The following is a 26,836-nucleotide window of genomic DNA, read 5'->3' as shown; positions in this document are numbered from 1 at the left end:
CACCACACCCACATGTGCTGCTTGATTATTTGTTTATTTGTAAGCTGCTTCAGAGGCAACGTGACACGCCTCCTTTTTTCTCTACTTTTTTTCTTTCTTTTTTTCGCATTTTTTTTTTTTTTTTTTTTGTGGGCTGGCATTAAATAACAAGCGTTTTTTGCGCTTGAAGAACTTTTGCCGCTTTTGCTGCCGTGCCCCATAAATTATGGTACACTTTATTATTTTGTAAAATGCCAGCCAGACAAGAAACGAAAAACAAAAAAGAGCTGGCACACTTTTCCCTTTAATGGCGGGGAAAAAGTTAATGCCCCAACAAAAATTCCCCATTTCGGACCCTTTTTTGTGCGAATCCTTCTCGTGTGTCAACAGTGCCCACAAAAAGGTGGTTAACCACAGGGACTAGTGGGTGTCTAGTGGTCTGTACCGCCTTTTGTTAATTGATAAAGCCGCAGAACAAAGTTGCCAACTGAACCCGTTTTAAAGGGCAAAGAGAAATATGAAATTTAAGGTGGCAAACAAAAATACATAAATTAATATAACAAAAAATAAAATTCGGAGTAACTAAGTTGGTACATTTTGGGAACAATTGTATTCAATTCACTGCAGGGAAAGTTAATTCTCTTATATAGTATTAAAACAATTATAAGTAATTTTACTAATATATTTTTTAAGTATTCTATAACTTTAACTTACATAAAATTCAATTATTGTTAATTTATAATTCAAATCATTAACTTACTCGATTCCATTTAATTTTGTTTTCTTAAATTTTATGAATTACAATGTACCTATTTTCCAATTAATCTACATAATGAATTTTGTATATTTTTATTTATTTTAATAATTTTAATTAAAGCATATCCTACAATCTTAATTCCCAGACTTTCCTTTATTCATTAAAAGTAATATTAAATATATACTCATGTTACAATTTCCATATCCCTAATTAATTTTACTCATATATAATTTCTTTCCACAATTTTAATTTACTTAATGTGCTTTATTTTTGCCCCTAAATCATTTAATTTACTTGCCAGCTCTTGGCAATTCTATGCAAAGGTTTATGCCAAAATGGCTCAAATTTGCTGCCAATCTGTTGCCAAAAACTATTCAGCAATAAACAATGGAAACCCGGAATTTTTTTTGGCAAGGGCTTAAACGGGGTTACAGTTGGAGCACCTTATGGCATACATCTGCCGGCTATACCTACTTGTATATATTTTTACATGCAACCCAAATAATTTTCCTGTATTATTGTCACCGGTTTTTTGTATTGTTGCCATTACTATTGATTCGCATATTCCGGTTCCTGCTGCTGCTTATTACTCCATTGCCTGTTTTGCTTTATTTTTTAGGTGGTTTTCAGCTTTTTGTTTACCTTGAAACATCCTGTGCTAAATATATATTTGAAAAGGAAATTGATTTGCGGGCACGCCTTGGTGTACTTGCTTTTACACTCAAAAAAATTATGCTAAAGTTAAAGTTTAACTAGTCTAAAATTTTTGGAAGTCATTATACAACTGAGTTAAATATTAAATAAATTGAAATAATATAATAAACCATTTAAAAATATTTTTTAATTATTTTTTATTTGTCCTAAAGTTTGAAAAAAAATGTTTTCATGTACATTGCGACATTTTCCATTTTCTTTGACTTTACCACCTGAATTTTTCACTCTTCCTTTCTAAAATTCTTATCAAAATATACAACATTACATTGTAACATTTCTTGACGCTCAAGTAATTTTTTTGAATGTACCTCGCGACATTTCCCATTTCCTTTGACTTTGCCACCTGTACTGCTCCACTTTTCCTCTCTTAAATGATTGTTGCCCTTTTGAGTTTGTATTTCCTTTGGCTTCGTGGCCCACATCAGTCCATTGGCATCAAGTCATCGAGTCTGCGTCTGGGCCAAATAACATTTTGTTACACTTCAACACGGCTTTTATCCCCCTTTCAGGAGCCCCGCGCTCTATTTTTTCTTATTTCTATATTTTCCTCCATCTTTTCTGGGATGTCTTTGTCACGCTTCTTTTGTGTGGAGCTACATAAATTGTTGGCTAATTGCAAGTGGCTCCTTTGGCCAAAGGAAAAAAGAAATATAACAAAAAAAAATGCTGAAGAAAATAAGTGGGTGGAAAGCGGGGGCTTTAAGGAGAATTGGAAGCTTTAAAGAGGAGAAAAAATGGAGCGCTGCGTTTGGGGAAAGCGAGTAAAAAAATGAAAGTAAAAAAGCGACAACAAAGAGTCCAAATAAATGGTAACAATGAGGAGTTCGCCACACCCTTTTCCACTCTTAGACCTCCGCCCATGTCACACACACTCTTACGACCACCCACTCACCCACGCACACACACACACACACTTACCCATTCAAAAATTTCGTATAGAAGTCTTCGTTGTTTGCTGCCTTTTGTCCGCGTAATTGGTGGAAAAGAAAAACTCGGAGGGCAAAACCAGGGGCGGGTGCTTTCCCAGTGGGGGGGGCGGTGGATGGGTTGGCGGAAAATTCGACGGGCTCGGGTGCTTTGTGCTCCCACAGCAGTAAGTGAAAGCTGGACCATTGCCATGACAGCGAAATTCTTAACGTTATGAGTTTTCATTTTATTTAACAATTTTCTATAATATAAGAAGTCTCTCCAACATGGTGACTAATAATAATAAGCTAGGGGGAATTTAAAATAATTTAAGATTGTTAATAAATGAGCTGAAAATAAAAACATAATTCAAAATTCTGGTGCATATTTAACAAGTTTTTTTTAAGAATTACCCTCATTATGCGATTCAAGGAAATTGTATGCTTAAATCTAAAAAAGATTGTAGGTGGGCTATCAGGTATAACCTTACTACATATAAGTACTTATGAATCAGAAGGATTTTGAAATCTCTATAAATGTGCCTAAAACTATGCAATTATATATTTTGAGCCGATACATGCGTTGCGAAGGACAACTCCATTTTTCACTGCATACTTTTAAGCATTAATTAAAACCTATTTGTTCCGTGGTACCACACACCAATTTAATATATATATTTTTTAATTTGATTTACCAACTATATACCTCTTAATTTGCATTTCCTTGCAGTGGTTGTGGCCAACCAGCAGATGCGCTCGACCACCAACCTGCTGATTATCAACCTGGCCGTCTCGGACATTCTGTTCGTCATCTTCTGCGTCCCGTTCACGGCCACCGATTACGTGCTGCCCGAATGGCCGTTTGGCAATGTGTGGTGCAAGTTCGTCCAGTACATGATTGTGGTTACGTGCCACTGCAGGTGGGTGAACTTTTTCCTCTCCCCCCGTTATATACAGAAACATATATGGATATGTATCCCACATATGACCCGTCTCCCGACTTCTGACTTGCAGTGTTTACACGCTGGTGCTGATGTCCTTTGATCGCTTCCTGGCCGTCGTTCATCCCGTGACGAGCATGTCCCTGCGAACCGAGCGCAACGCCACACTGTAAGTGCCCCATATAACCCGTCTCCTTTCGATACACTCGACAAAAATATTGAATATGTAAACTATTAACTCTATTCAATAGTGTACTACTGAAATCATTTATGGTGTGACCAGAGAATTAAATTAAGTGTGACCAGAACAACATTGAATTCAAAGATAAACGTATTATAAAACTAGAAGGAAATATAGTAATCCATATTCTGTAAAAGAGTTTTCCCAAGTGATCGAAATTACTGCAAGCAAATGCCATTATATTATTATAACGAAAGTACTTTGAAATTATTCTCCAAGTTACATAATTACCTAAACTATGCTTTCATACATAAGGAAAAAAAAGACTTTTTCGATGTGTACAGCAGCTGCTCCCCATATCCCACATCATCTAGAGTAATTGCATCAATTTGTCCCGGGCTTTGTAATTAGCTAGCTTCGCCTACCTGCAAGCCTGCCTCCGTGGCCTCTGACCTTTTGTCTTCTGCCACCGGTGTTTGTCGCATAAATATGTCCAAAGATACTGCGAGCAAGTTGCATAACTGAACCTTAAAGAGAGTCAAACCTTTTAAAGCAGCAGAACCTTTTAAAGCAGCAAACCTCAGGTGAAAGAAAGTCGTCGACAAATTTCTTGGCCAACTGTAAAAGATTTGCAAGAAATTAACAACCACAAAAAACGTCCAGGATTCTGGTAGAATTTTTTGTTACCCCCTAAACAAAGTTTAAACTTTCCTGGCATGTTCCTTGATTAAAAAACTTGCAACGCTTACAAACAAGTAAGTCTTAAGGTAGGAAAAAAAAGCGAAGAAAACATGTTTTTATATTAAACAACAAAATTCTTGAATTAACCAGAGTGAAATGTATTAAAAACGAACGGCATTATTTCCATTTTTAATCAAAGTAACTATTAGGAACTTTTATTTAAAGACACCAACTGTGATAGCCCAGCTGCATTTGAGTCCAAAAATATATTGGAACACGTTTATATCTGTCACTTTTTATACATCTTTCCTTTCTACCATTTCCTTAGGGCCATCATGTGCGCCTGGATAACGATTGTGACGACTGCGATTCCGGTGGCACTTTCGCACTCGGTGCGAAACTATCAGTACCACGGAAATGCTGGCACCGCTTGCGTCTTTTCCACAGAGGAGGAGGTCTGGAGTCTCGTCGGTTTTCAGGTTAGTTTCTCCCTCCACACAGAAAAAAGTACTCACACTTAACTTGTCTCAAAAAGTTTTTATTTTTATCAGAAGGCATTAAAGAAAAAAAAATTTAAAAACTTACTTGCTTCTTTATTTTATATATTTATATATCGTAAAATAAAAATAAAATAAAATTTTATAGTTACAACCCTGGGGTTTTGAAAGTTTTTTAAGCAACCATCCAAAAGTATGCTTTAAAAATTAGAATGATTTTTTTGCATACTTTCGCACGCCTTTATAAGTGATTTTAAAATACTACTGCTTTTTTATTTCTTTTCGAAACTGCAACTAATTAAAAATTAAGAAATAAATACATTTTTCTGTGTGCACTTTCATTCCACCTACTTTGTTGTGCAAAAAGCTCGAGTGAAATGGCGAGAAATCGCTTATTGTTGAAATCAAGTCATATTTTCCAGTGCTTGCCCGGCAAGACTGCAATATATTTGCTACTTAACACAAGCACTCGCCTTCACTTTGCCCCACTCTCGCTTTGGTCCTTTTATTCCGAAAGGCGAGGACAACTTGACAACTTGCAACTTATCAACGCAAACCAAGAACCAGGGAGAACATATCCATATACATAAGATATTCATCAGTTTCAAAACAGTGGGTCAATATTAAAGACATTATATATTCAAATTTACATAGTTTTAGAGTCGGCTTTAAAAATATGTGAAGTCTATTTTGTTGTAGTCTCTTAGAAATTTTTAAATAACTCTGCTTTTAATTTGAATTCATCAAATAAATTCATCAAGAAAATTCCACAAGTTTTTCTAAACAATTGTGCTCGAATAAAAAAGTAATCCTCTTTTGACTGTCAAAAGCCATTCATATGAATATCATTCTTGAACAAAAAGAAGCTCGAATTTAATTATTTTTGTCACAGGCACAAACCACACTCGTGGAAAATTTCTCTGTAAAAAATACCGAAATTCGCAAAAAAAAAAATATTTTTTCTTAATTTCGCGATAACCCGTGGTTTTAGTCCCTGACACTGGGAGCGTTGACTAGCACACTTTCCTTTCCCTCGATTAAGCCACTGTGCATCCGCAAAGTGCATTTGCGGTTTTGGCAACCGGCGAATCCTGTGAGTCCAGTGCCGTATTTTGCAATTATTCGCCAGTATTCGGAGGGCGAAGATGGCACAATTCCATCATCATTATGGTCTAGATTCCCCCACATAGATCAGCGTTATCCCAAATGGTTTTTCCGTTCGCTTGAGTTGCTCATATTTTTTTTCGCCCCGAGTTTGTTATGTTTATTACTTGAACTTTTGTCTATTAATCAATTCGGGTACTGTGAAGGTCCTCGAGTGTAATTTCATGCCGGAAGGATGTTACACCGGAAAAGCCACAGTTGTTTTGGCCCTTGGGGCGTCGAGTGAAGGGGAGTGGAATGAACGAGCTTTGTCGTCTATTTCCATTCAAAGGACGGATGAATGAGGCGCTGACTAGGTACACTAAGAGAAAAGGGGGCAAAATATTTTTCAAATATTTTTTACAGAAAACTCATAGTGTAATATACTAAAATAAAATATTTGAGGTTAAGTAAAACTTCAATATTTTCGATCTTTTAACAATTATATTATAGGAAAATAAATTTAGTTAATTTTTAATATACACTTTTATTCTATTCATATTTTAACACTGTCCTTTCAATAAAAAATATGATTTCCACAAGTTAGCTTCTTTAATAATTTCCTGTTATAACCAGTTGGGAATTATAGTATCACAATGGTTCATTAAAATATATACAAAAAATAGAATGTTTTAAAGTTTTAGAAAAAGTAAGAAAATACTAATTAAAGTAAATAAGTTCTTTAATAAATAACCTAATAAATGAATTCGAAAAGTGTACTTTTTTAAGTATTTGAAATATATGCAGCTTTTTGCTCAGTGTGCCCAGGTGACTTACTGACTGACTGACTGACTTACTCCCTGAGCCATTCGGTATCTTCAGCTAATATGCACCCGTGAATTTTCCCGGCTCACCTTTCCACTCCACTCGAAAGCCAACTGGCACGGCAAATTGCACAGCTCGCTTCGCTCCGGGTTTTCCGACACTGACATGGATAAGGATACGGGGACACGACTACGGATACGGCATGTCCTGTCTCTGAGTCCGGATCGCTCCACGCCCCCACCGCCTGTCCGCCCCCTGCCCGTATCCAAAGCCCCCCTACTGTGCACATAAATCGCAATTGCTTTGGAAAACACGGAAAGGAAACCGCAACTTTGGGTGGCTGAATACAAAGTGTGGATGCTCTTTAAGGGAGTTCCACCTGGGCAATAGAAACTTTGGCAATTAAAGTGGGATTATGAAAGATTTCAGAGACATTATTCCCGAAGTTCATGCAAAATCTGACCTCCAAGGATGTTGGCAAAGTATTTATAGTTTTAAAGTGGTTTCACTTCAAAGGGGAAGAAAATTACGTTTTTTATAAATCATACTTTGAAAAAATATAGAATTTTGTAACGTCAAACAACTAAAAATTAATATTAACCAAATAAAAATTGTGTAAAAACACACATCAATTCTATAACCTTTTTTATTTTTTTTTTTTTAACTTAACTAACTTAACTTAATTAACTTTAAAATATTATTATAACTTTAAACAAATTATAAAAACTAAAAATTCAAAACTTTTGCCATTTTGCTTTAACATTTAATCGACAGAGCATAAAAACTACATCATCGAATGGCGTTTGAATGGGAAATTCCATTTTTAGTTAGAATTTGATTTTCCGCCCCCGGAAATAGTCATTGCCAGGGTCAATATATATATATATATATATATATATATATATATATGGTGCGTTAGTTTGAGCCTTGTCTGGCAATAAAATAAAAATGGATCAAACTTGTGCGACGCATCCGTCAAAGCAAAACGAACAGCGAAACTAACGACCGAATTGTTGTCATCGTAAAGAACTCATAAAACGGAAACAAATAGTCTGGAAAGAGGCGGTGGAAATGGGAAAACTGGGCGGAAAATAGTGTTTATCTTTCAATACTTTCCGACCCCAAAAAAAAGGAGACATAACGACACTTTAGCGGTTCTCAAAGTTTATTAAAGTTGACTTTTGTTCTTTTTACTGAAAAAGTCCCTGGCCCTCGAATTTCTTAAATACTACATTTTTAGACCAGAATTTTTTTTTTAAGCTGAAGCTGCTATTAAACTTTGCTTCAATTCTAACTGAAAAATTAACGATCTACGAATTTTTAAGAATTTTTAATAATTTTTGACTATCTGAAACCATACAAATCAAACAAATATTTTTTCCTAGAAGAAAAAAGCCAGCTAGAAAATAGAAAATAACCAAGTAAATTGCACCGAATTTTGTGATTATTTATTCACTTTATTAAAGCTATTATTAAAAGTGGCAGCATTTGATGTCCCCAATCTCTCAGCCAATTTATAATTTCAATCATCTTTTCCGCCGAATTTCCTGGGGGTAAATATACATATATATTTCGAGGGGAATTTATGACGAAAAAAACAAAAGAAAACTCTCATCAGAGCCTTTGGCAACTTGATTAATTTCGCTGAGTGTCAAGTTGCGTTTATGGACAAATCCCAGGCGCAATTTTTGGGTCATGCCGAATATTAAGTATACGCCCCCCAACCATTTATCATATGGCACACACTTCAGTTTATGCCTTTTTATTAGGACCAGCATAAAGTTTAAAGGCCGGGCAAGAGGAGAAAAAAAAAACAATATCCAAAAAGTTCACTGCTCAAGTTTAGCCACTTTTATTTATGGCGATTGTGCTGTAAAATTTCATGGTGTATATCTATCGATTCGATACGAGTGTCCATGTATCTTTGTTTCCAGCATATTTTGCATCTTTCTATTTCCTAAGCGGAAGTTTTATAGCCCCCGCAACCTATGGCAATGTTTATAGTTTCTCAAGTCCATATCAAGCCGAGATCTAGATATATTATACGCACTTGTTTCGGCCCATTGAGAAGGCCAAATGACTGGATCATCCATTTCCAAATGCAATGGGGGCACAGTGGAAAAACCCATTTGAAAGTGTTTGCTAATCATTTGGCGCGAAAATGACTTTCAGTTTTGTTTCGTTTTCAGTTAAAAAAGACAATTTGGCCGACAGCAGCTGAGCTCACTTTGGGCGAAAGTTTTCGCTGATAACTATAGTTAATTTAAAAAGGGGATTTGCGAAGGATAGGAAAATTGTGCAAGTCACAATGTCTCTAGTTTCAATTTCTAGTTTAATCCTAAAGGGAGTACTCAATCTTAAAGATTTAGCTAAAAATGTGTTGTATAAAATATATATATTTTCTCAATATTAAATAGGTTAATAATTTTAAATTTATGATACAAATTAAATTACACTTTTCCCTTGCTCGCTAAAGAACCAAGAAAATCGGCTTATTCTTCGGCAAAGCCAATCAGCGTTTTTTTAGTCCGCCTGAGTAACCGTAACAATCAGCTTGTGACACTTACCAATCAGACAAAGCGGATAAAAAAAAGGACAACAAAGGGGAGTAAATGATATTCAGAACAATTCCCATTGTCTTTCGAATGTGTCATAAATTTCAGTATTCAGCAGAGATAGCGTTAACATCATTGTCGCGCATTACAAACAATTTCCTTTGCAATCAATACTTTAATTAATGCATCAGTAATCCGCCCTCATCTCAGCAGAATAAATAAGGGAATGCGCCAGGCATGTGATATGGGATACGATTTACAGATACTTCTTTCTCAGTTTTAAAAAATTCTCTAAAAAAAATAATAAGGTGATTGGAAATAAATACCAACATACTATTTACATTAATACATTATTTCTTACTTAATTTAAAAACTTCCACTTCAGCTTACTTTTTAGTTAGTTATTAGTTTTATTTTTCCATTTTATTTAGGTAATTTTTGGTAAGTTGTTTTCAACTTTAAACGGAAGGCTTTTCACTTTTGAATATGCTTAAAAGTATGCTGTAAAATAGTTTAAATTCTATGGCAGAAAACATAAATAGTTGTCTAATTTTAGGCACCTTTTTAAAAGATACAAAACTCCAAATATCATTAAAAGGTGAAAAGGCGCTTAATGAAAGAGCCGTAAAACCTGGTGAGTGCGTCAAAAGATATCCGGTAGTAATTACGAAAGAGCGAGAATGCGGGCCCTGATTTTTCGCATTTGAAGTCGGATTCGGGGATACGGATCCGAGAAGTGTCGGCGCGGATTATGTCACTCGTCCTCCCCGCGGTGTCCTTGTTTGTGTTGCCGTTGTCGTTGTCGATAACAAACGACATGTTCATTGGCCATGGCCATGGGTAAATTCCAACAAAGTGATTCCGATTCCATAGCTGTCAGGCATTCGTGTCCCGCCGCCCGGAATATGAATGGTGGAGGCGTGGCAACGATTATTATTAACAATACCGGTGTGCGAGATTTCATCGATGCAGTGGAAAAAAAAAAAAATATATAACAAATATTCAGAACTAAAAATCTTTAAAATATCCTTGCAAACTTAGTATGTCACTAAACTAGGATATTGCCGATTGTATGTATGGATTCAGCTTTACTTTATTATTATTATTAACTTTATTTGTTTCATATTGAACGTTGCCACACAAATCATGAGGATTTTTAATAAATGTAATTTTTGTATCTAAAAGTATGCAATGAAAAGTATGAATGAATTCATTGTGCATGTGAGCTGAAAATATATTTTTGCATACTTTTAGATACTCTATTAATTAATAATCTATTAATTTGTGTAGCATACCGTATATCTCTAAAATTAAAAAAGTATCCTGTAATAGAACAGCCCCTTCTTTTATAATTGTTTTCTCAAGGTTTTATGTTTTTCAATTTAGTTTACAGTTTAGAACATTCCAATAATATTTACAATTACTTAAAGCAACATTTGGGATGGCGAATTTCTCAAACCCATTCAATTTACCATCCTATATATTTTCCCGCAGTGTACCCTTCGCGTTTCCTTTCTTTTTCCGTTTCATTGCTCTCATTTCGAGGCCCACGATTGATATATATGCATATATTTCGACTTGCACCTTTGTGCATATTTGGCGCGTTCTCATTGCCTGTTTTCCGCTTTTCCGACGAGGGGTTGCCCCTTAATCATTTACACATGGCTGCCGGCTGCCAACTGCCACCCACCCACAAAGAAAAACCCGAATCCACTCGAAAGTTGAGGCGCCGCCAAATGAGTTTTAAGCCAGCAGCTCATTGGATATCCACGAAATGGATGCAAGGCCCCAGAAAAACCCGAGCAGGGCTGTGAATACTTTAAATATCAATTGATAAAGTTGGTTAAAGCCGCCAAACTAACTCAACAATTCGAAAAGTTCGTAAAAGGCGGAAATTACTGCCAATTATTAAGTTGATTTCCAACGAAACGGCTTCAAATACTCATCAAAAACGGGGGTTTTACAATTAATTCGACCTTTGGTTTCGAGTAAATTAATTCATAATCCGCTTAAGAGTAGCTGCCCAACGATTAATTATTTCGATTTATGGCCGATTTCATGCCGATTCTTTTTCGTGCATTTTTCGTTGAAAATAATAAAGATATTCAACCGGAAGCCAGCTCAGCTACGAGTACTTTCCGCCAGTTTTTCCAGCGCTATTATCTTATACACACGCGTATTTTATGGATATGAACGCATATATATCTTTTTGCCTGTTGGGAATACGGCTAAGCGGCAGCTGGTGAACGAAATTGGGGGGCTTTCGGGTATTATTCGGGGCCTGGCAAGTGTCTGGTACTCTGGTATCTGGTCAGCATCACGGGTCAGCGCTTCTGACAATTTTCATGCAAAAACAAAAGCCGCTGACATGGCAGCAGATGGCAAAGGGAAAGACCTTCGACCAGAAGCAGACGCAAAAAATGAGCAGCTGAAAATAGATAAATATTAAAATATTTACGGAATGCAGACAGTTTCACGGGGATAAAATAGACTACTTGGCGTTCTTATTTACAAGTAAATTAGCAGAAAAATAAACATAAGTAAATAAACAGGGGTGCGTTACTTTATAAGGATTTAAAATAAAATTAAAAATAATAACTAGGTTGTTAAAATATTTAAGTAAGAAGTAAAGTTTTTAGAAATTGGGTTACCAGAGATCCGGAAAACTTTCCCTAAAACATAAGCATAACAATTTTAATTAGCTTGGTAATTCAAGACTTTAACTACATAACATTTGGGTCACCGTTTTGAAAACCGTGCCTTTAATTTAATACAGATTCTCTAGCCAGCACAAATCTGTGGAGTCTTTAAAACGCCTTAGCACATGTTTATTTATGCCCTGGATTTTGTATCTTTTTGCAGGTCTCGTTCTTTTTGTCCTCCTATGTGGCACCTTTAACGCTGATTTGCTTCCTCTACATGGGAATGCTGGCTCGCCTGTGGAAAAGTGCTCCCGGCTGCAAGCCTTCCGCTGAGTCACGGTGAGTATATACTATATAGTGCTGTTAAAAGGAAAATCCTCGCAAGGATACGCCATGGGTAAGGGCATTTTTCTGGCCTGTGTTTTTTTTTTGTATATATTTTTTTTGGCTACGCACCTGCTGCCATGATGAATGCCTTTTTATTAGCCTGCGAGGAAAGCTCATGAGCTTTGGCTCATGCATTTTTAAGTGGCTAGGTCAACGAAACCGAAACATAAGTACAAATGTGAGCGATATTCCCGCAGGATTGCCGCAGAATTCCGGGAAAAAATGGCAGAGACGAGGACAATATTTGTTGTTTAACATGCTCATATTATTTGCGAAATTAAACTAGAATTTGGTGCATGTTTACGCAAGCATGGGAGAATAATTTTCCTAGAATTTTATGGCATAACATTTTTGGGGAGATACGCTGAGAACTTTTTGGCAATTTAAAGTGGATTGAGTCAATCTGATTGACACAAATACTTTACAATAAAAATTATCTTTTTGACAACCCCCAAAACGATTTTTCCATATTTCTAATGACTTTAGATTTCAAGTTTTAGAGTGGAGGGATCATTAAAATACTTAATTTTAAAGGGGGTCCCAATTTAAGCCCATTTCTATGAGTTTGTAGTTAAATTCCCTATTATTCCATCTCCATGCTCGGTTTTTCGGTATTTCCAACGGGTTTCAGTATGGAAGCCCAAAATTGAACTTCTGGATTCCATAACTTGGGTTCTAGGATCCCGACTTGGAAGTGGCATACCTCTATGAGTTTGCAGTTAAACTCCCTTTAATTCTACATTTAAATATTTAATTTTAAAAGTGATTCCAATTTTAGCCCATTTTCATGCCCGATTTTTCGGTATTTCCAACGGGTTTCAGTATGGAAGCCCAAAATTGAACTTCTGGATTCCATAACTTGGGTTCTAGGATCCCGACTTGGACGTGGCATACCTCTATGAGTTTGCAGTTAAACTCCCTTTAATTCCACATTTAAATATTTAATTTTAAAAGTGATTCCAATTTTAGCCCATTTTCATGCCCGATTTTTCGGTATTTCCAACGGGTTTCAGTATGGAAGCCCAAAATTGAACTTCTGGATTCCATAACTTGAGTTCTAGGATCCCGACTTGAACGTGGCATACCTCTATGAGTTTGTAGTTGAATTCCCTTTAATTCTACATTTAAATATTTAATTTTAAAAGGGGTCCCAATTTTAGCCCATTTCCATGCTCGATTTTTCGGTATTTCCAACGGGTTTCAGTATGGAAGCCCAAAATTGAACTTCTGGATTCCATAACTTGAGTTCTAGGATCCCGACTTGAACGTGGTATACCACTATGAGTTTGTAGTTGAATTCCCTATAATTCTACATTTAAATATTTAGTTTTAAAGGGGGTCCCAATTTTAGCCCATTTCCATGCTCGATTTTTCGGTATTTAAAATGGGTTTCAGTATGGAAGCCCAAAATTGAACTTCTGGATTCCATAACTTGAGTTCTAGGATCCCGACTTGAACGTGGCATACCTCTATGAGTTTGTAGTTGAATTCCCTTTATTTATACATTTAATTATTTAGCTTTAAAGGGGGTCCCAATTTTAGCCCATTACCATGCTCGATTTTTCGATATTTCCAACGGGTTTCAGTATGGAAGCCCAAAATTGAACTTCTGGATTCCATAACTTGAGTTCTAGGATCCCGACATGGACGTGGCATACCTCTATGAGTTTGTAATTGAATTCCCCTATATTCTACATTTAAATATTTAGTTTTAAAGGGGGTCCCAATTTTAGCCCATTTCCATGCTCGATTTTTCGGTATTTCCAACGGGTTTCAGTATGGAAGCCCAAAATTGAACTTCTGGATTCCATAACTTGAGTTCTAGGATCCCGACTTGGACTTAACATACCTCTATGAGTTTGTAATTGAATTCCCCTATATTTTACATTTAAATATTTAATTTTAATGGGGGTCCCAATTTTAGCCCATTTTCATGCCCGATTTTTCGGTATTTCCAACGGGTTTCAGTATGGAAGCCCAAAATTGAACTTCTGGATTCCATAACTTGAGTTCTAGGATCCCGACTTGAACGTGGCATACCTCTATGAGTTTGTAGTTGAATTCCCTTTTATTCTACATTTAAATATTTAATTTTAAAGGGGGTCCCAATTTTAGCCCATTTCCATGCTTGATTTTTCGGTTTTAAAATGGGTTTCAGTATGGGAGCCCAAAATTGAACTTCTGTATTCCATAACTTGAGTTCTAGGATCCCGACTTGGACGTGGCATATCTCTATGAGTTTGTAGTTGAATTCCCTATAATTATACATACAAATATTTAATTTTAAAGGGGGTCCCAATTTTAGGCCATTTCCATGCTCGATTTTTCGGTATTTAAAATGGGTTTCAGTATGGAAGCCCAAAATTGAACTTCTGGATTCCATAACTTGAGTTCTAGGATCCCGACTTGGACGTGGCATACCTCTATAAGTTTGTAGTTGAATTCCCTTTAATTCTACATTTAAATATTTGTTAAATATTTATTGGTTAAATATTTTAAAAGGGGTTCCAATTTTTGCCCATTTCCATGCTCGATTTTTCGGTATTTAAAATGGGTTTTACACATTATGTTGTAAGAACAAATTAAATTCTTCCTCAAGCCAAAGTAGCAAGGGCCTTAAAGTAAGTTTCTTAAAACGTAATGTTCCTTAAAGTTAGCCAAGTAACGCAGACGTGATCGGGGTCACCAACCATCAATTTCAAGTTAAACTTGCAGCAACTTTAAACTTTGAAAAATACTTTGGCAAAGTTTAGTTTTATCATAAATCGAATACTATTAAATTGTACTCACATTCAGTTGAGAGCAACTTTTCAGATGCAATCAATAAAATGTTAAAGGAAACAACAAGTGATATATTCTTCTAGAAATCAACTTTAATGTAAATACTTTAAGCCACACGTAATCGAGTGCGGTTGCTGTCACATATATTTCATGCAGTATCGGCAGTGTTTGTATATATATTTTAGGCTGTGTTTTAAATTTGAATGGAAATGAACTTGCGACGAGTTCGCAATTCGCACGCAAAGTTCATAAATCACCGAGCGGCAGGCAATGCAAAATTCACAAACTGAACTGCGGCATAATTTATATGCACCCCCAGATCTATCTTTGTATCTATGTATAAATGCATACAGCAGTATGTATAACCCATACTAACTCTCCGATTTGTGTTGTTTCAGCAAGGGAAAGCGGCGCGTCACCCGAATGGTCGTTGTTGTCGTATTGGCATTTGCCATCTGCTGGCTCCCCATTCATGTAAGTAAAATAAAAATGAACACCCACCACAAAATAGAGTCAAAAACCACAAAGCAAAGAAGCTAGCATAGAGTTGAGCTGATATTTTCCAACAAACTCATTAGGCCATTTTATTTTCTGGCCCAACAAAGACTGGCAACTGACATTGATATTCCACAATTGGTTATTGATAAAAAGTTCAAGGTTAACTTTTGGCTAACAGTTTTAGTAGTTGCAAAGTGCATGATAAATATTTCTAAATGAATTTCCATCTCAGCTGACCTTTTTTCACACAAAATCGATTTACTTAAAGCTAAACTTGCCATTCGAGTGCCTTAAACTGGCAGTGGCAGCAGCTGCTGGCAAATTTTCTTGGCAAACACAATGGATAGTTGCGATAAATTGACATTCCGGATATTCCGGCCCCCTTTTTTGGATCAAGTCGCCCCATTTATTTGCCGATGTTTAATAAGCCAACAGCTGCTGCTTCTTGAGCTGCCAGCACTCAAAGTATTTGCACAAAGTCAATGTGCTCACAAATTACAAAACGAAATTACAATTACGGAGACATTGTCTCGATGTGCAAGATGTGCGAATTGCATTTGTAAGTGCCAGCATATGGCAAAAAAAAATGATACTTTTTATCTTGACAGGCTACATTTTGCCAGGGTTTTTTTAAATTTAATAATTTTATTTTTTAGATATATTTTTATGAAGTTTCATCCAAGAGGAAGTGGAAGCCGCCGAATAACCACTATTATATTTTAGTATAATTTATTCATTTGTTATTCTACCTTTTTCAAATTTAATTTTTGAATTTAATAATTATTTTGAAATATGATGATTATTATTATTGATTATGATGATTATTTTTCTAATGGAAAATTATTTACAAAATTTTAACTAACAAATAAAAAAATATTTTTCTGTCCATAACCAGTTGGGAATTGTAAGCAAAAATAAGGATTTTTCTAACCTAGAAATAGCTAAATCAATTTAGTTTTTAACCTGTCCTTAATTCCTTATAATACCTCTTCTTCTAGGTCATCCTTGTGCTGAAGGCTCTGAATCTTTATGGCGGCAGCCACCTGTCGGTCATCATCCAGATTATATCTCATGTGGTGGCCTACACAAATTCCTGCATCAATCCCATTCTATATGCCTTTTTGTCCGACAACTTTCGCAAGGCATTCCGCAAGGTAAGCCCAGAGATCCTTGATATTCGTATAATAAATATTTAATAATTTAATAATATATATTTAATGTTTTCAGGTGGTTTGGTGTGGCAGCCCGCCTCCTCTGATGACCAATCAACAGGTGACCAAGACCACGCGAACTGCAACCGGCAACGGAACGTCCAATATTGAAATGCTCTAAGCGGGTGGGTTGATGTTTTTGGATAAATATAAATATATAAATAATTTCTTATTATATACTACAAAAATCAGTTATACTCTTCTCACATACTTCATTTTGAGACCAAATTTGCAATATTTTTTAAACTGTAAACTAAAGTATACATTTGAAAATATTAAATTTAAATTTGGTAATTTAATTTATATAAATATGTATATATATTTTTTTAACTTGATAAATATTTTTATTTTACAAAGCAGTAGTCAGACATTTATATATATATATTTTATATATTTTTTTACGCATAAAAATAATAAAACTAAGCAAAAAAAACCTTATTGTCTCTTTCCAGCTCTTGAAAATGAATAAATTGGGATCGTCACATCATTTTTGAAGGCGACTTTCAAACCCAAGATAGAAAATGTGAATTTAAAACTAACAAAAAATACAAAACACTAATGTTAAATGCAAAAAAATGTAAACGCGGCGCATTAAGTTAACTATATACATATACTAACCAATATATGTCTATTAGGAGAATATAATTTTCCGAATTATAAAATGTGATTGTTTTGATTACACAATTTTTAATTCCCACACAAAAAATCAAAAAGTAGAATTTTCCTTTACATTTTTCATTGTTGAATTGATTTATGTATTTGTTTTTTTTTTAGATCTATAGACGCCCTTTACAATTTATCTGAAACCTAGAAAATTAAGCAAAAAATGCATAGACTTAAGACTATAACATACAATTTAATTTTATAAAAAAGGAAACTTACAATTTAATTGTTCGAAATGAAATTTTGCATCTGAAATATTGGAAATGGCAAACCAAAAAAAAAAAATCTGAAACAGATATGCTGTAAATTCCGTGTGACAGAAATTGATGAGAGTTGACATTAAAATTAATGAGTAGGATTAATGGACAGCGGCATTCGTGTAACAATGTGTAGATTTCTGTGTAATTTGCATGTGTGTCATTTAGTGATTAAGCGATTAATAGCAAAAAATTATAATTGAAAAGTAAGTTATTATAAAATTACATGACCAGATTGAACAGAAGAGATTTAACGGTAGGGAAGTGGAAATTTACATAAACGATTTTCGAAAGCTGATTGTTTTTTGCGTTGCCTATTGAAATACATATGTATATTGTAAGGCCGAGTAGCGCAAAATTAACTGAAATTTTTATTACACTTAAGAAAAGCTATATATGAGAAAAACTGGAATTTAAGATAAAGTTAAAACTGGATTTAAGGGCTTAATAAAGCGTCACTAGTACTACCTTTTGCAACTAGCAAAGCTCAATGGAATATAAATAAGCCCCGTATAATCTCTTCACCTTTTCCTTTATGCAAATGAAATCAATCTAGATTTAATTCAACAATAAAAAAAAACACACGTATATACAATGTTTTCATCTGCATAAATTATAGACCCTTTGAATCAAATAAAGATTAGCCATAGGTCACCCAAAAGTACCCTGCATTTCCAAATAGATTTAATTAATTCATAAATTAGCCGATTGTTGACCATGCGAAATGTTTAAGTTATGACTTAAGTTAATCATGTAAATTGTAATGAAATATATAATAATATTTATACAAATTTGACTATTAAATAAGGCAAATCAATTAAACATTTAGATTGTTTTGTTGACTCTTTCGTTTGCTTGGCTTCGGCCTTGCCGAATAAAAATATAACAAATAAAAAAATTATGAAAACAAATAATTATAGAACTAAAAAATACCAAAATGGGAGTAGGTGTTCTTGGTTGAATTTTAATTTTTTGATATCTTAGAGCTAAGCAAAATTACAATTAATATAAATAAATAAAAATTAAACAGATTGTTCAACGGTTTTTTTTTAATTAAAATTATTGTGAACTTAAAGATAAATAAATCTTAAAACAGGTCAAAATTAGCTTACTTATTCTTAAATTTCTTGAATTAATAAAGAACGCCTACTACCCCTTTGGTATACCACTGTACTTAAGCTAAGAAAACTATTGTATCTATATATCACAAAAAGATATAAATATATATGGCAACATAAATCCAAATTTATGTATTTATATTTGTATTTGTAAATGTATTCTACTGCATTCCTAGCACAGTTGTGGAATTGAACAATATTTGAATTTAGAAAAGGAAGCAACCGAAAATAAGAGGCAAAATTGAAAAAGAGAAAAATTTAAATATTCTAGAATGTAAGCTAAAAATTGATCAATTTTTTTTTTGTGTGTCCCGTAGGGTATTCGCTGGTCGCCTAGCCTCACACAACTTCAAACAAAAATCTAGCGAGTAAAAAATGCATTACGGAATAAACTAATGTCTTTTTTTGATTTTCAAATATGCAGCAAATAGTTTATAGTGTAAGATGGAAAGCAGAACTTATTGTATTTGTATATGAATGTATATGTACAATAAAATTTGTTCAATGTGTTAAATAAAATTGATGACTCTGTGTACACAACATTAAATCTAGTTTTTATTGACATTGGAAGTGGCTTTTGTTTTACTTTTGGGTAAATATATACGTGATACAAAAAAAACGTTCAAATCCTTTGATGCAATAACGAATAATTTATTTGTATTTGTGTTAATTAAAGCGAGGCCTGTTTATTTATTTATTTATTTGGTTTTAAGTGACAAGCAAATATTAATACAATTTCCGCATCAATTTGACACTTTATTTGTTTGCTAATTACTTGTATAACCAAGGTAATTATTGGTTTTAAACTTTAAATAGAATATATTTAATTAAATTGACACACTAAAATAATTTTAGGCACCTTTTTGTTTTTATTTTTCTAGAAATCTATGTTTGGAAAGCACTTACAAAAAATGGCAGAAAAAATAAGGCCTCTAAAAAGCAACCAACCACCGGCAAAGTCATCCAAGAACTGAGCTGCAAAAATAAGCAAAGGACAAAGGACTCCGACTTGGAACTGGGATCTGGAGAAATGTACCTTGTGGCCGGAAAAGGTGCATCATAAATTCGCACAGAACGTGTAAACAGTGACATTATATACCTAACCTATTGTCTCGTGTGGGCGTTTTGGTGCGTACTCACAGTGGGTTAAAAAATATTTACAAAAATTAAAAGAAAAAAAATTTCTTTCGAAAAAAATGTTTTACAATAAAAATTCTTTAAAAAATCAGTGATGTTTTTCTTTTTTAACCATTGGTATTAAATATCTGACTTAAAGAGAAACTTGCAAAATGTATTATTAATTATAAATAAATGTTTTATTCGAACATTTAATTTGGGATAAGTGTAATAATTGTTTAATTAAATATTTAACTAAAAGAACTTCATAAATTTGATTTAATTCTGAAATTGTTAAACAATTTATAAGAAATGTTTAATTTAATTTGGTAATAGGATAAATTATTTTAATTGTGGTATTTTTGTAAGTATTTAATGGTATCACTTTCCTATGACTAGAATCTATTTATTCAAAGCAAACAAATTTAGGATAATTTTATATATGTTTATATGGCTTTTATATTTTCAATTTAAAACAATTTTAATTTGTTATATTTTCAAATGTATAAATATTTATAAACATATTTTTTTGATGGTCCTATATAAGCTAAAAATTTTGCACAGTATTTCACACACTTACCCCACTGTTCCGCCAACGTGGGCCGTATTGAAATTCGTGCAAATATTGGAGAATTTATGCCAACTTCGAAATAAAAACAAGGGACCCAGAGTTCGGCTCGTTTTACGAGGCAAACAGTGTAACTTGCCGGATTTTATGATGTTTTGTTAACCAAGCAACAGGTTTCCCGGTGGGCCGGCTGGAAAATCTCAGGTGAGCCGTGGCGCAGAGGCCGGAGAAGTGGGTCCAATTTGCGGCGTCCGATGGAACCGCAGATAAACAAGGCAATAAGCGGGCCAACGGGCCGCATACGCAATTGCTGCCGTTGCTCTTCATTAGCTTGGATTGGCCCGGGTGTGCGAGTGTGCCAAAGGTCCTCCGGAGCCGGGGCTCATTACTTCAAATAGAGCGCTGACCAAGCGATTTAATTATGCCGCCGACGCCCGACAGTTGGCCGCCAATCCGGTGTGAGCCCGGCTCCGGTTATATTTCAAAACCGGACAACACACCGGCCAGAGCGTTCAGTCGCCACGCGTCCGCCGTGTGAGCCACACCAGGATCACAGAACCACCAAGTCCCAGGCGGGTACATCGCAAATGTCCACCATGATGCTACCCAACACGGGCAGTTGGACGCTCTGCGGCGCTGTCCTGCTCTTCGTCCTGCCGCTGATCCCCACGCCGGAGGCACTGCAGCACACGGAGGAGGGTCTCGAGATGCTCTTCCGCGAGCGGTGAGTTGAGCCACCTTTCCAGTGACACCTCTCCGACTGGAATCGGTTGGGTGGAGCCCAAGTTACGTGAGATTGTAATTTACTAGGGATGGTTTTAAGCGTTGCTAATGATATGAAAACCACAGTTTCGGTGTATTATGACGGAATAATCATATCAAGCATAGAAATTTGCCTATATTCAAGAGGCTTTACCTATTTTTCAGTTCCCAATCGGACTGGGAGAACGTGTGGCACCAGGAGACGCACTCCCGCTGCCGGGACAAGCTCGTCCGCCAGCTGTATTGGGCCTGCGAGAAGGATATTTATCGACTGACACGGCGCAACAAAAAGAGGACGGGCAATGATGAGGCCTGGATCAAAAAGAGCTCCACAGATCGTAAGTCTATGCCTGCAATATAGGGAGGAAATGATAATGAAACCTCAAGTTCTGAAGTGGTATGGGTGAGGAAATGGTTAATTATTCCTAGGATTTTTTTTAGTTTTAAAAAATATACCTAATGATCTCTGGTCTTTTTCCTTCAGCTGATGGATCCACCTGGCTGCACGTCAACTATGCCAATATGTTCCTGAGAAGCCGCCGCTCGGATGGTCACACTCCATCGATCTCGAACGAATGCTGCACCAAGGCGGGCTGCACCTGGGAGGAGTACGCCGAGTACTGTCCTTCGAACAAGCGACGCAATCACTATTGATTCGCCAGCCACGTTGGCTCTGCTTAGATATATGAAACCCTATATATTCGCTTTTTTTTCGTGGTTGTTGTTGATGTTCTTGTTGTGGTGAAATAAACTCTAAATAACAACTTAACAGGTTTTGGTTTAAAAAAAAAAAATCTTTACTAATCTTTACTACTTCAACTACATATTTTATATTCGGTATATCAAGAATCTACTTACAATTTTGATACAGGCAACGTTTTTCTTTTTGTTATCTTAGCCTAGAAAATTACAAGGATATAAAGATCTTAAACAAAGTAAAATTCTACTTTCAGTTTTTGAACTGTGGCAAAAGTACGGAACATACAATTTTGTATTTGGTATATATTTATTGACAATTTCAAATGTCCACTCCAACAAATATAACATGTTTTTAAATATCATTATAACTCGATTAACATGATATGGTAGATTATATCAGTCAATCATTTTTTTTATCACTTCTCAAGTTATATGTTTTTTCAGCATACTAAAATGTTTTCTGCTTCAATACAATTTTTATAGCATTAAAAGAAGGCAAATACAATTTCATATTAACCGCTATACCTTTGCTTAATAAAAATTAAAGAATAATTTCCACATGTATCAATGCTAATTTAAAAACATTAAAGAACAGAGAAAGAGTATTAAAAGGTTTTTTGTTTTTCATTCAATAGTCAATTTTGTAATATTTTTATAAGATTAGCCATGCCAAAAGAATTAAGTTGAAATAGTTTTTAAAAATATTCAGCAGCCAAAAAATACCTAATTCCTAAACTTAGTTTTGAAGTACCAAGTTGTGTAGGCAATGTAACAAAATGTTTCGAATATTCAAAGACCTTTAGAAACCCTTTTTAGATTCGTAATCAAAGAGCTTTGAATTCTCTTTAAGCTTTTTGCCTTGCATATACAAATTATGGGCCTACTTTAAAATGTCCTAATTATGTACTTAAGAATACCTAGACTTTAAGGGAACAATCGGGCTAGAACTCCTCACGGTAGGGCAGTATAAATCCTCTAGGGCAATATCACTTAGTCAACATGATCCTTCTTATCATCCTCGTCGTTCTCCTTGCGACTCTTGGCCGGCCCCTCAGCCTTGCTGCAGTTGGGTGCCTTTCGTGGCCTCTTCGAGGCCTGTCCCTTCTCGTAATGCGAGTCCAGCATCTCGAGCAGTGTCAACTGGCGGCCACCTCCTGCTTTCGAGGAGGAACTACTGCTCTTGGCCGGTGTGCTGCTGTTGCTGACTTCCTCGCTGTTCTTCGCCTCCAAACTGGCGGCCTCCATCATGGCGTTGGCCTCCTCATCATCGGAGAGCATTAGAATGACCTGTTCGGGCGAGGAATCGGAATCCTGCGACGCTTGCGTGGGAAACAGGTCATGACTCTGTTGGCTGACAGCGGTTTTTGGTTGCGCGGCTGGCTTTTTGGTAAGTTCTGGTGAGGTTTTCGCTGATGCTGAGGTTTTGACTTCGGATTTAGCTTCTCCTGATCCAGCTGCCTTTGATGTTCCAGCTTCCGCTGGCGGTGCTTCTCCTGATCCATCTTTGACCTTCTTGAGTTCCTCCCTGATGAACTCGTACAGCGTCTTTTTGCATGCCTTGCCCTCGCGCGGCTCCTTGGGGCTCTTCTCCTTCATAAGCCTGCTATAGGACCTTAGGATACTCCAAAGCTGCTGCACTGTGGTACCCTCACTTCGAAACAACAGCCATATGTCATGGAAATCATCTCTCAACTCGGTATTGCCAAAGGTATAGTAGGCCAAGGGCCTGCCCAGCTGGGCGCAGACCATGAGTTGCAGCAGGGCTTTAAGGTAGGAATCTCCGCCAAACGCGCCACATCCCCAGTTGCCGGTGGCCACTCCAGGTGGCGGCGTGACCATCCAGTGGACAAATCCGATGTACGCCTTGTTCAGCTCCCTTTCCATGAGATCCTCGCGATATTGATGTTGCGATTGTGCGAAATGCAAGGCATCTATGGCCACAATGGCCGTTTGCCGGCGACCAGAGCTGTCCCTGGGCGTGGAGTCCTCACAGTTGCCGGACCACTCGAAGCTACCGGCATAGCCCGTATAGAGACTATATCTTTCGGCGCCCAGCATCACCAGTGCCTCGAAAGGCCGCAGACTTTCCGTAAAGAGCTTGCCGACCAAGAGCTCTGGGCAGATGACAAAGCGTATCTCCTCCTGCACGCAGCCGTGTCCCAGAACACCGCCACCCAAGTACTTGTTGGCAAAGTCCACCTGGAGCAGCCCAATGCCCTCGTCCTCGATCGTTCCCTCGGCGTCCACATGCAGTGGTACATCGCCCAGGGGCGCCGCACTCTGGCTCCAGTCGACCTGATGTTCTGGCAATCCGCAGCGGCGGACAAAGGTCACCACACCAGTGGGCACATTGCTGTCATCCCGCTCGGTGGGACACACGCGCCGGAAATAGTGCATAATGCATTTGAGCTTCTCCAGCACCGCCGCTCCCGACGATTGATAAAGTCTGTAAATGAATAGTATCAAATAGGAATGATAGATTCTTGGTTTATCTGCTCCTGCTTACCTGTTAAAGTTAATGTCCGGAAAAGTGCTGTACTCGGACTTACGCTTCAGCGTGTTGCGCCGCGGGAAGGTGCACAGGAAGGCGTTGGCCAGCAGGCAGGCGATCTGCTGCTGACTCAGGCTCAGGGAGGCGTTCTTGTGCTGCTTGAGCAGCGGCACCGGCGATTGGATCAGGTCCGGCAGCCGCAATGCCAAGCGTATAATGCGCGGCAGCAGATCCTCGAAGAAAACCCGCGTCTCGCTCTCGTCCAGCTCCTCGTCCAGCAGCTGATGGAGGGCCCGAAAGTGCCACTGATCCCGGTAGGTGGTGTTGTAGGATAGTATGGCCGCCTGGAGCTCCTCACTCGTTTCGATGGGCTGCAGCAGGGCCCTTTCGATCATGCCCCAGCGCGAATCAATGGTGGTGCTGCCATCCGGATTTTCTCGCGGATACTTCGACTCCGGCGCGCATGGCAGACGCACATGCTCCGAATCCCATTTCCCGGGCGATTTGTGTGGGCGTGGCGGCGTATCCCGGATGGGCAGTTGGTACAGCACCCGGTGATGATTGCCAGCGCTGACAGGTGGCAGGTTTTCCAAGTCGAAGGGCTGCAGATGGCGGTGTATGGCCTCCATGGGCACTCCACGCCATGATTCCTCATGGCAATCACCTAGATTTTCTGGCTCCTCCTCCGTTTCCATGGTGGAAATCCCGCCATCCGGTGACTGTGACATTTTGGCGGAACTTGGCCAAATCCGCTGGCCCAGTCGGCTGCTCGGCAAGGATGCACTTGCTTCACGGCAGGGGGCCGAAGATTGTAGGATCCTGTGGAATATCCGCAAAATGATGTTGTCCTTATTATTTTTCCCCGACGATACGCAGTGTGGCCAGACTTCTGGCGCGCCGGTGCTTTAGGGGTGGGCGATAGTTTTGGTATTTAAGTATATCTGCCCAAAAAATACCAGTTAAATCTATTAAAAACGGAAAACAAAAAATAATATTATTAATATTTAATTTTAACTTTTAAGAACTTCAGTTTTAGCTGACATTTCCTTCACATGATCATTTATGGAAAAGTCAATTTATATGCAATGATTTTTAATTTATGTTTTGGTTGCCCAAGTTTATAACAATCGGATAAATACAACAACGATTAAATAGTTGTTTTTAACTTTTTATTTTAAATTTGGCGCTCAAGAGTGTGACCATCCCCAGTATCGAAAGTATTTGGTTACCGCTAGTATTTAATACCGCACTGAGTGCGTTGCAATGCGAATTGCAAATAAAACCGGGCCGCAAAAACAACAACAAATAAACAGAGAAAGCAACAACAACACGGATTATCAACTATTTTCTCTATTTTTTTTTAGTGCGATAGTTAAACGAAAAAAAGCGCCAAAGTAAGTGTAAAGATTTACGAGAGTAAACGAGCGGAAACTAAAAAAGTGCACTTACCCAGGGAAATAAAATTGAAATGCGGCCAAAACCGGTTAATTAAAACTATTTAAATTCAAAATTCATACGCAAAGGTAAGAAACAATATGGAAATAATTTTTAACTATTTAAATAGTTTGCCAGGTAGCGAACGAATTTTTGTATTATTTTTAGTTGACGTCAGTGGCGAAATCTCGGTTTTTTTTTGTATTATTTTTTAACCCCTATTATAGCGCTCTCGCTCGCACCCATGGCACTATGGCATTTTGTCACTCTTTCGTTTAAGCTTACGTGTTGAAAAGAAGAAGAAATCCCGCTGCATACACGTGCAAAAATTCTGAGAGAGTTCGAACGAGAGAGAGAGAGCTAGAGGGGAGAGAGAGTGAGAGGGCGCTTTTGTTTGTTTTGAAAGCGTCGCAAAAACAATTTCAAAAAGGCTATAAAAAAAAACACACACACACAAACAAAACATGAAAAACCAAAAGCAAATTCGCAGCTAGCTAAAAACCAAAATAAATATAATTTATTAAATGTACTTTAGCTAAAGTTCAACACACCTTTATCTCTCCCAGAAATTTCTCTCGCCCCATCTCTGTCTCCCCTTTCTGCGGAGGCGTAAACAAACGAAAAAAAAACCTCAGAAAGGGGAGCCATAAAAAGCAACAAAAAAAAAACAAAAATAATTATCAGAAGAATTCTACAAAAAAAAATCTCTTCGTTTCTCTTCTTCGTCCGTCGGCTTTTTGTTTAGCCTTCAAATTTGCTTAGATTTTGCCTTGACCATAACCTAGAAATAAACGAAAAAAGTACAGTGAAGTCTCCACAATTCGAACTTTCTAAATAACAATTAAGCACATATTAAATTATTTAATTATCTTTGTTTATTTACATCAGAAATGAAATGAAAATATATTTCTTTAATGAAACTAAAATAATATTTCTTAACATATTTTGTAATAATTTTATAAAATGATTTTTTGAATCTCCACTGTACCTATAGCGCTATCTCTTTTCTTATTTGCGTCAGCGGGAAAGAGAGGGAACGAGCGGGGAGGCGTTGAGGGGGTGGCAAAAAAACAAGCAACAACAAAATTGCA

The 26,836-nt window shown here is 36.8% G+C and overlaps 4 protein-coding genes across 9 annotated transcripts in view; 3 read left to right on the top strand and 1 right to left on the bottom strand.

Moving 5' to 3' along the window:
* The window catches only part of LOC108025937 (allatostatin-A receptor), a 102,041-nt gene extending 82,819 nt beyond the window's left edge, over nt 1-19,222 (top strand). For all 4 annotated transcript variants that reach the window (XM_017096636.3, XM_050889322.1, XM_050889338.1 and 1 more), the window contains exons 3-10: nt 3,086-3,275; nt 3,370-3,465; nt 4,487-4,637; nt 11,981-12,099; nt 15,327-15,402; nt 16,425-16,580; nt 16,654-16,762; nt 17,090-19,222. In XM_017096636.3, the coding sequence (XP_016952125.1) occupies nt 3,086-3,275; nt 3,370-3,465; nt 4,487-4,637; nt 11,981-12,099; nt 15,327-15,402; nt 16,425-16,580; nt 16,654-16,758 (893 nt within the window). In that variant the 3' untranslated portion in view covers nt 16,759-16,762; nt 17,090-19,222. The remainder of the gene's footprint in view (nt 1-3,085; nt 3,276-3,369; nt 3,466-4,486; nt 4,638-11,980; nt 12,100-15,326; nt 15,403-16,424; nt 16,581-16,653; nt 16,763-17,089) is intronic.
* Nucleotides 19,223-20,869: 1,647 nt separating this feature from the next.
* LOC108025877 (probable insulin-like peptide 7) lies at nt 20,870-21,890 on the top strand. Its single transcript, XM_017096551.3, has 3 exons — nt 20,870-21,083; nt 21,287-21,459; nt 21,606-21,890. The coding sequence occupies exons 1-3, from the start codon at nt 20,947-20,949 to the stop codon at nt 21,773-21,775; spliced, it is 480 nt and encodes a 159-aa protein (XP_016952040.1). The 5' UTR covers nt 20,870-20,946; the 3' UTR covers nt 21,776-21,890.
* Nucleotides 21,891-22,108: 218 nt separating this feature from the next.
* On the bottom strand, nt 22,109-25,858 carry LOC108025876 (poly(ADP-ribose) glycohydrolase). The gene is made up of 3 exons (XM_017096550.3): nt 25,761-25,858; nt 24,327-25,276; nt 22,109-24,266 (listed from the first exon to the last, which is right to left on the bottom strand). Exons 2-3 carry the CDS (start codon nt 25,037-25,039, stop codon nt 22,811-22,813), a joined length of 2,169 nt encoding a protein of 722 aa, XP_016952039.1. The 5' UTR covers nt 25,040-25,276; nt 25,761-25,858; the 3' UTR covers nt 22,109-22,810.
* LOC108025718 (pneumococcal serine-rich repeat protein) overlaps nt 25,628-26,836 on the top strand; it is a 46,094-nt gene continuing 44,885 nt past the window's right edge. Inside the window, exons 1-2 of one of the 3 annotated variants that reach the window (XM_050889129.1) lie at nt 25,628-25,705; nt 25,765-25,834. The gene's annotated coding sequence lies outside the window, so the exon portion shown is untranslated. Of the gene's footprint in view, nt 25,835-26,836 lie in introns of all 3 variants that reach the window. The other 2 variants (XM_044093267.2, XM_050889154.1) reach the window with 2 other exon arrangements.

Source organism: Drosophila biarmipes, chromosome X, assembly GCF_025231255.1.
Source record: "Drosophila biarmipes strain raj3 chromosome X, RU_DBia_V1.1, whole genome shotgun sequence".
NCBI classification, from domain to species: Eukaryota; Metazoa; Arthropoda; class Insecta; order Diptera; family Drosophilidae; genus Drosophila; species Drosophila biarmipes.
The sequence above is the reverse complement of the archived record's forward strand: the minus strand, read 5'-3'. Positions and strand labels throughout refer to the sequence as shown.

Bases quoted from the DNA above. Each gene is read 5' to 3' on its own strand.
- LOC108025877 (XM_017096551.3), top strand. From the start codon at position 20,947: ATGTCCACCATGATGCTACCCAACACGGGCAGTTGGACGCTCTGCGGC. The intron at 21,084-21,286 runs GTGAGTTGAGCC...CCTATTTTTCAG, and splicing joins GAGATGCTCTTCCGCGAGCG to TTCCCAATCGGACTGGGAGA. The intron at 21,460-21,605 runs GTAAGTCTATGC...TTTTTCCTTCAG, and splicing joins CAAAAAGAGCTCCACAGATC to CTGATGGATCCACCTGGCTG.
- LOC108025876 (XM_017096550.3), bottom strand. From the start codon at position 25,039: ATGTCACAGTCACCGGATGGCGGGATTTCCACCATGGAAACGGAGGAG. The intron at 24,267-24,326 runs GTAAGCAGGAGC...ATTCATTTACAG, and splicing joins CCGGACATTAACTTTAACAG to ACTTTATCAATCGTCGGGAG.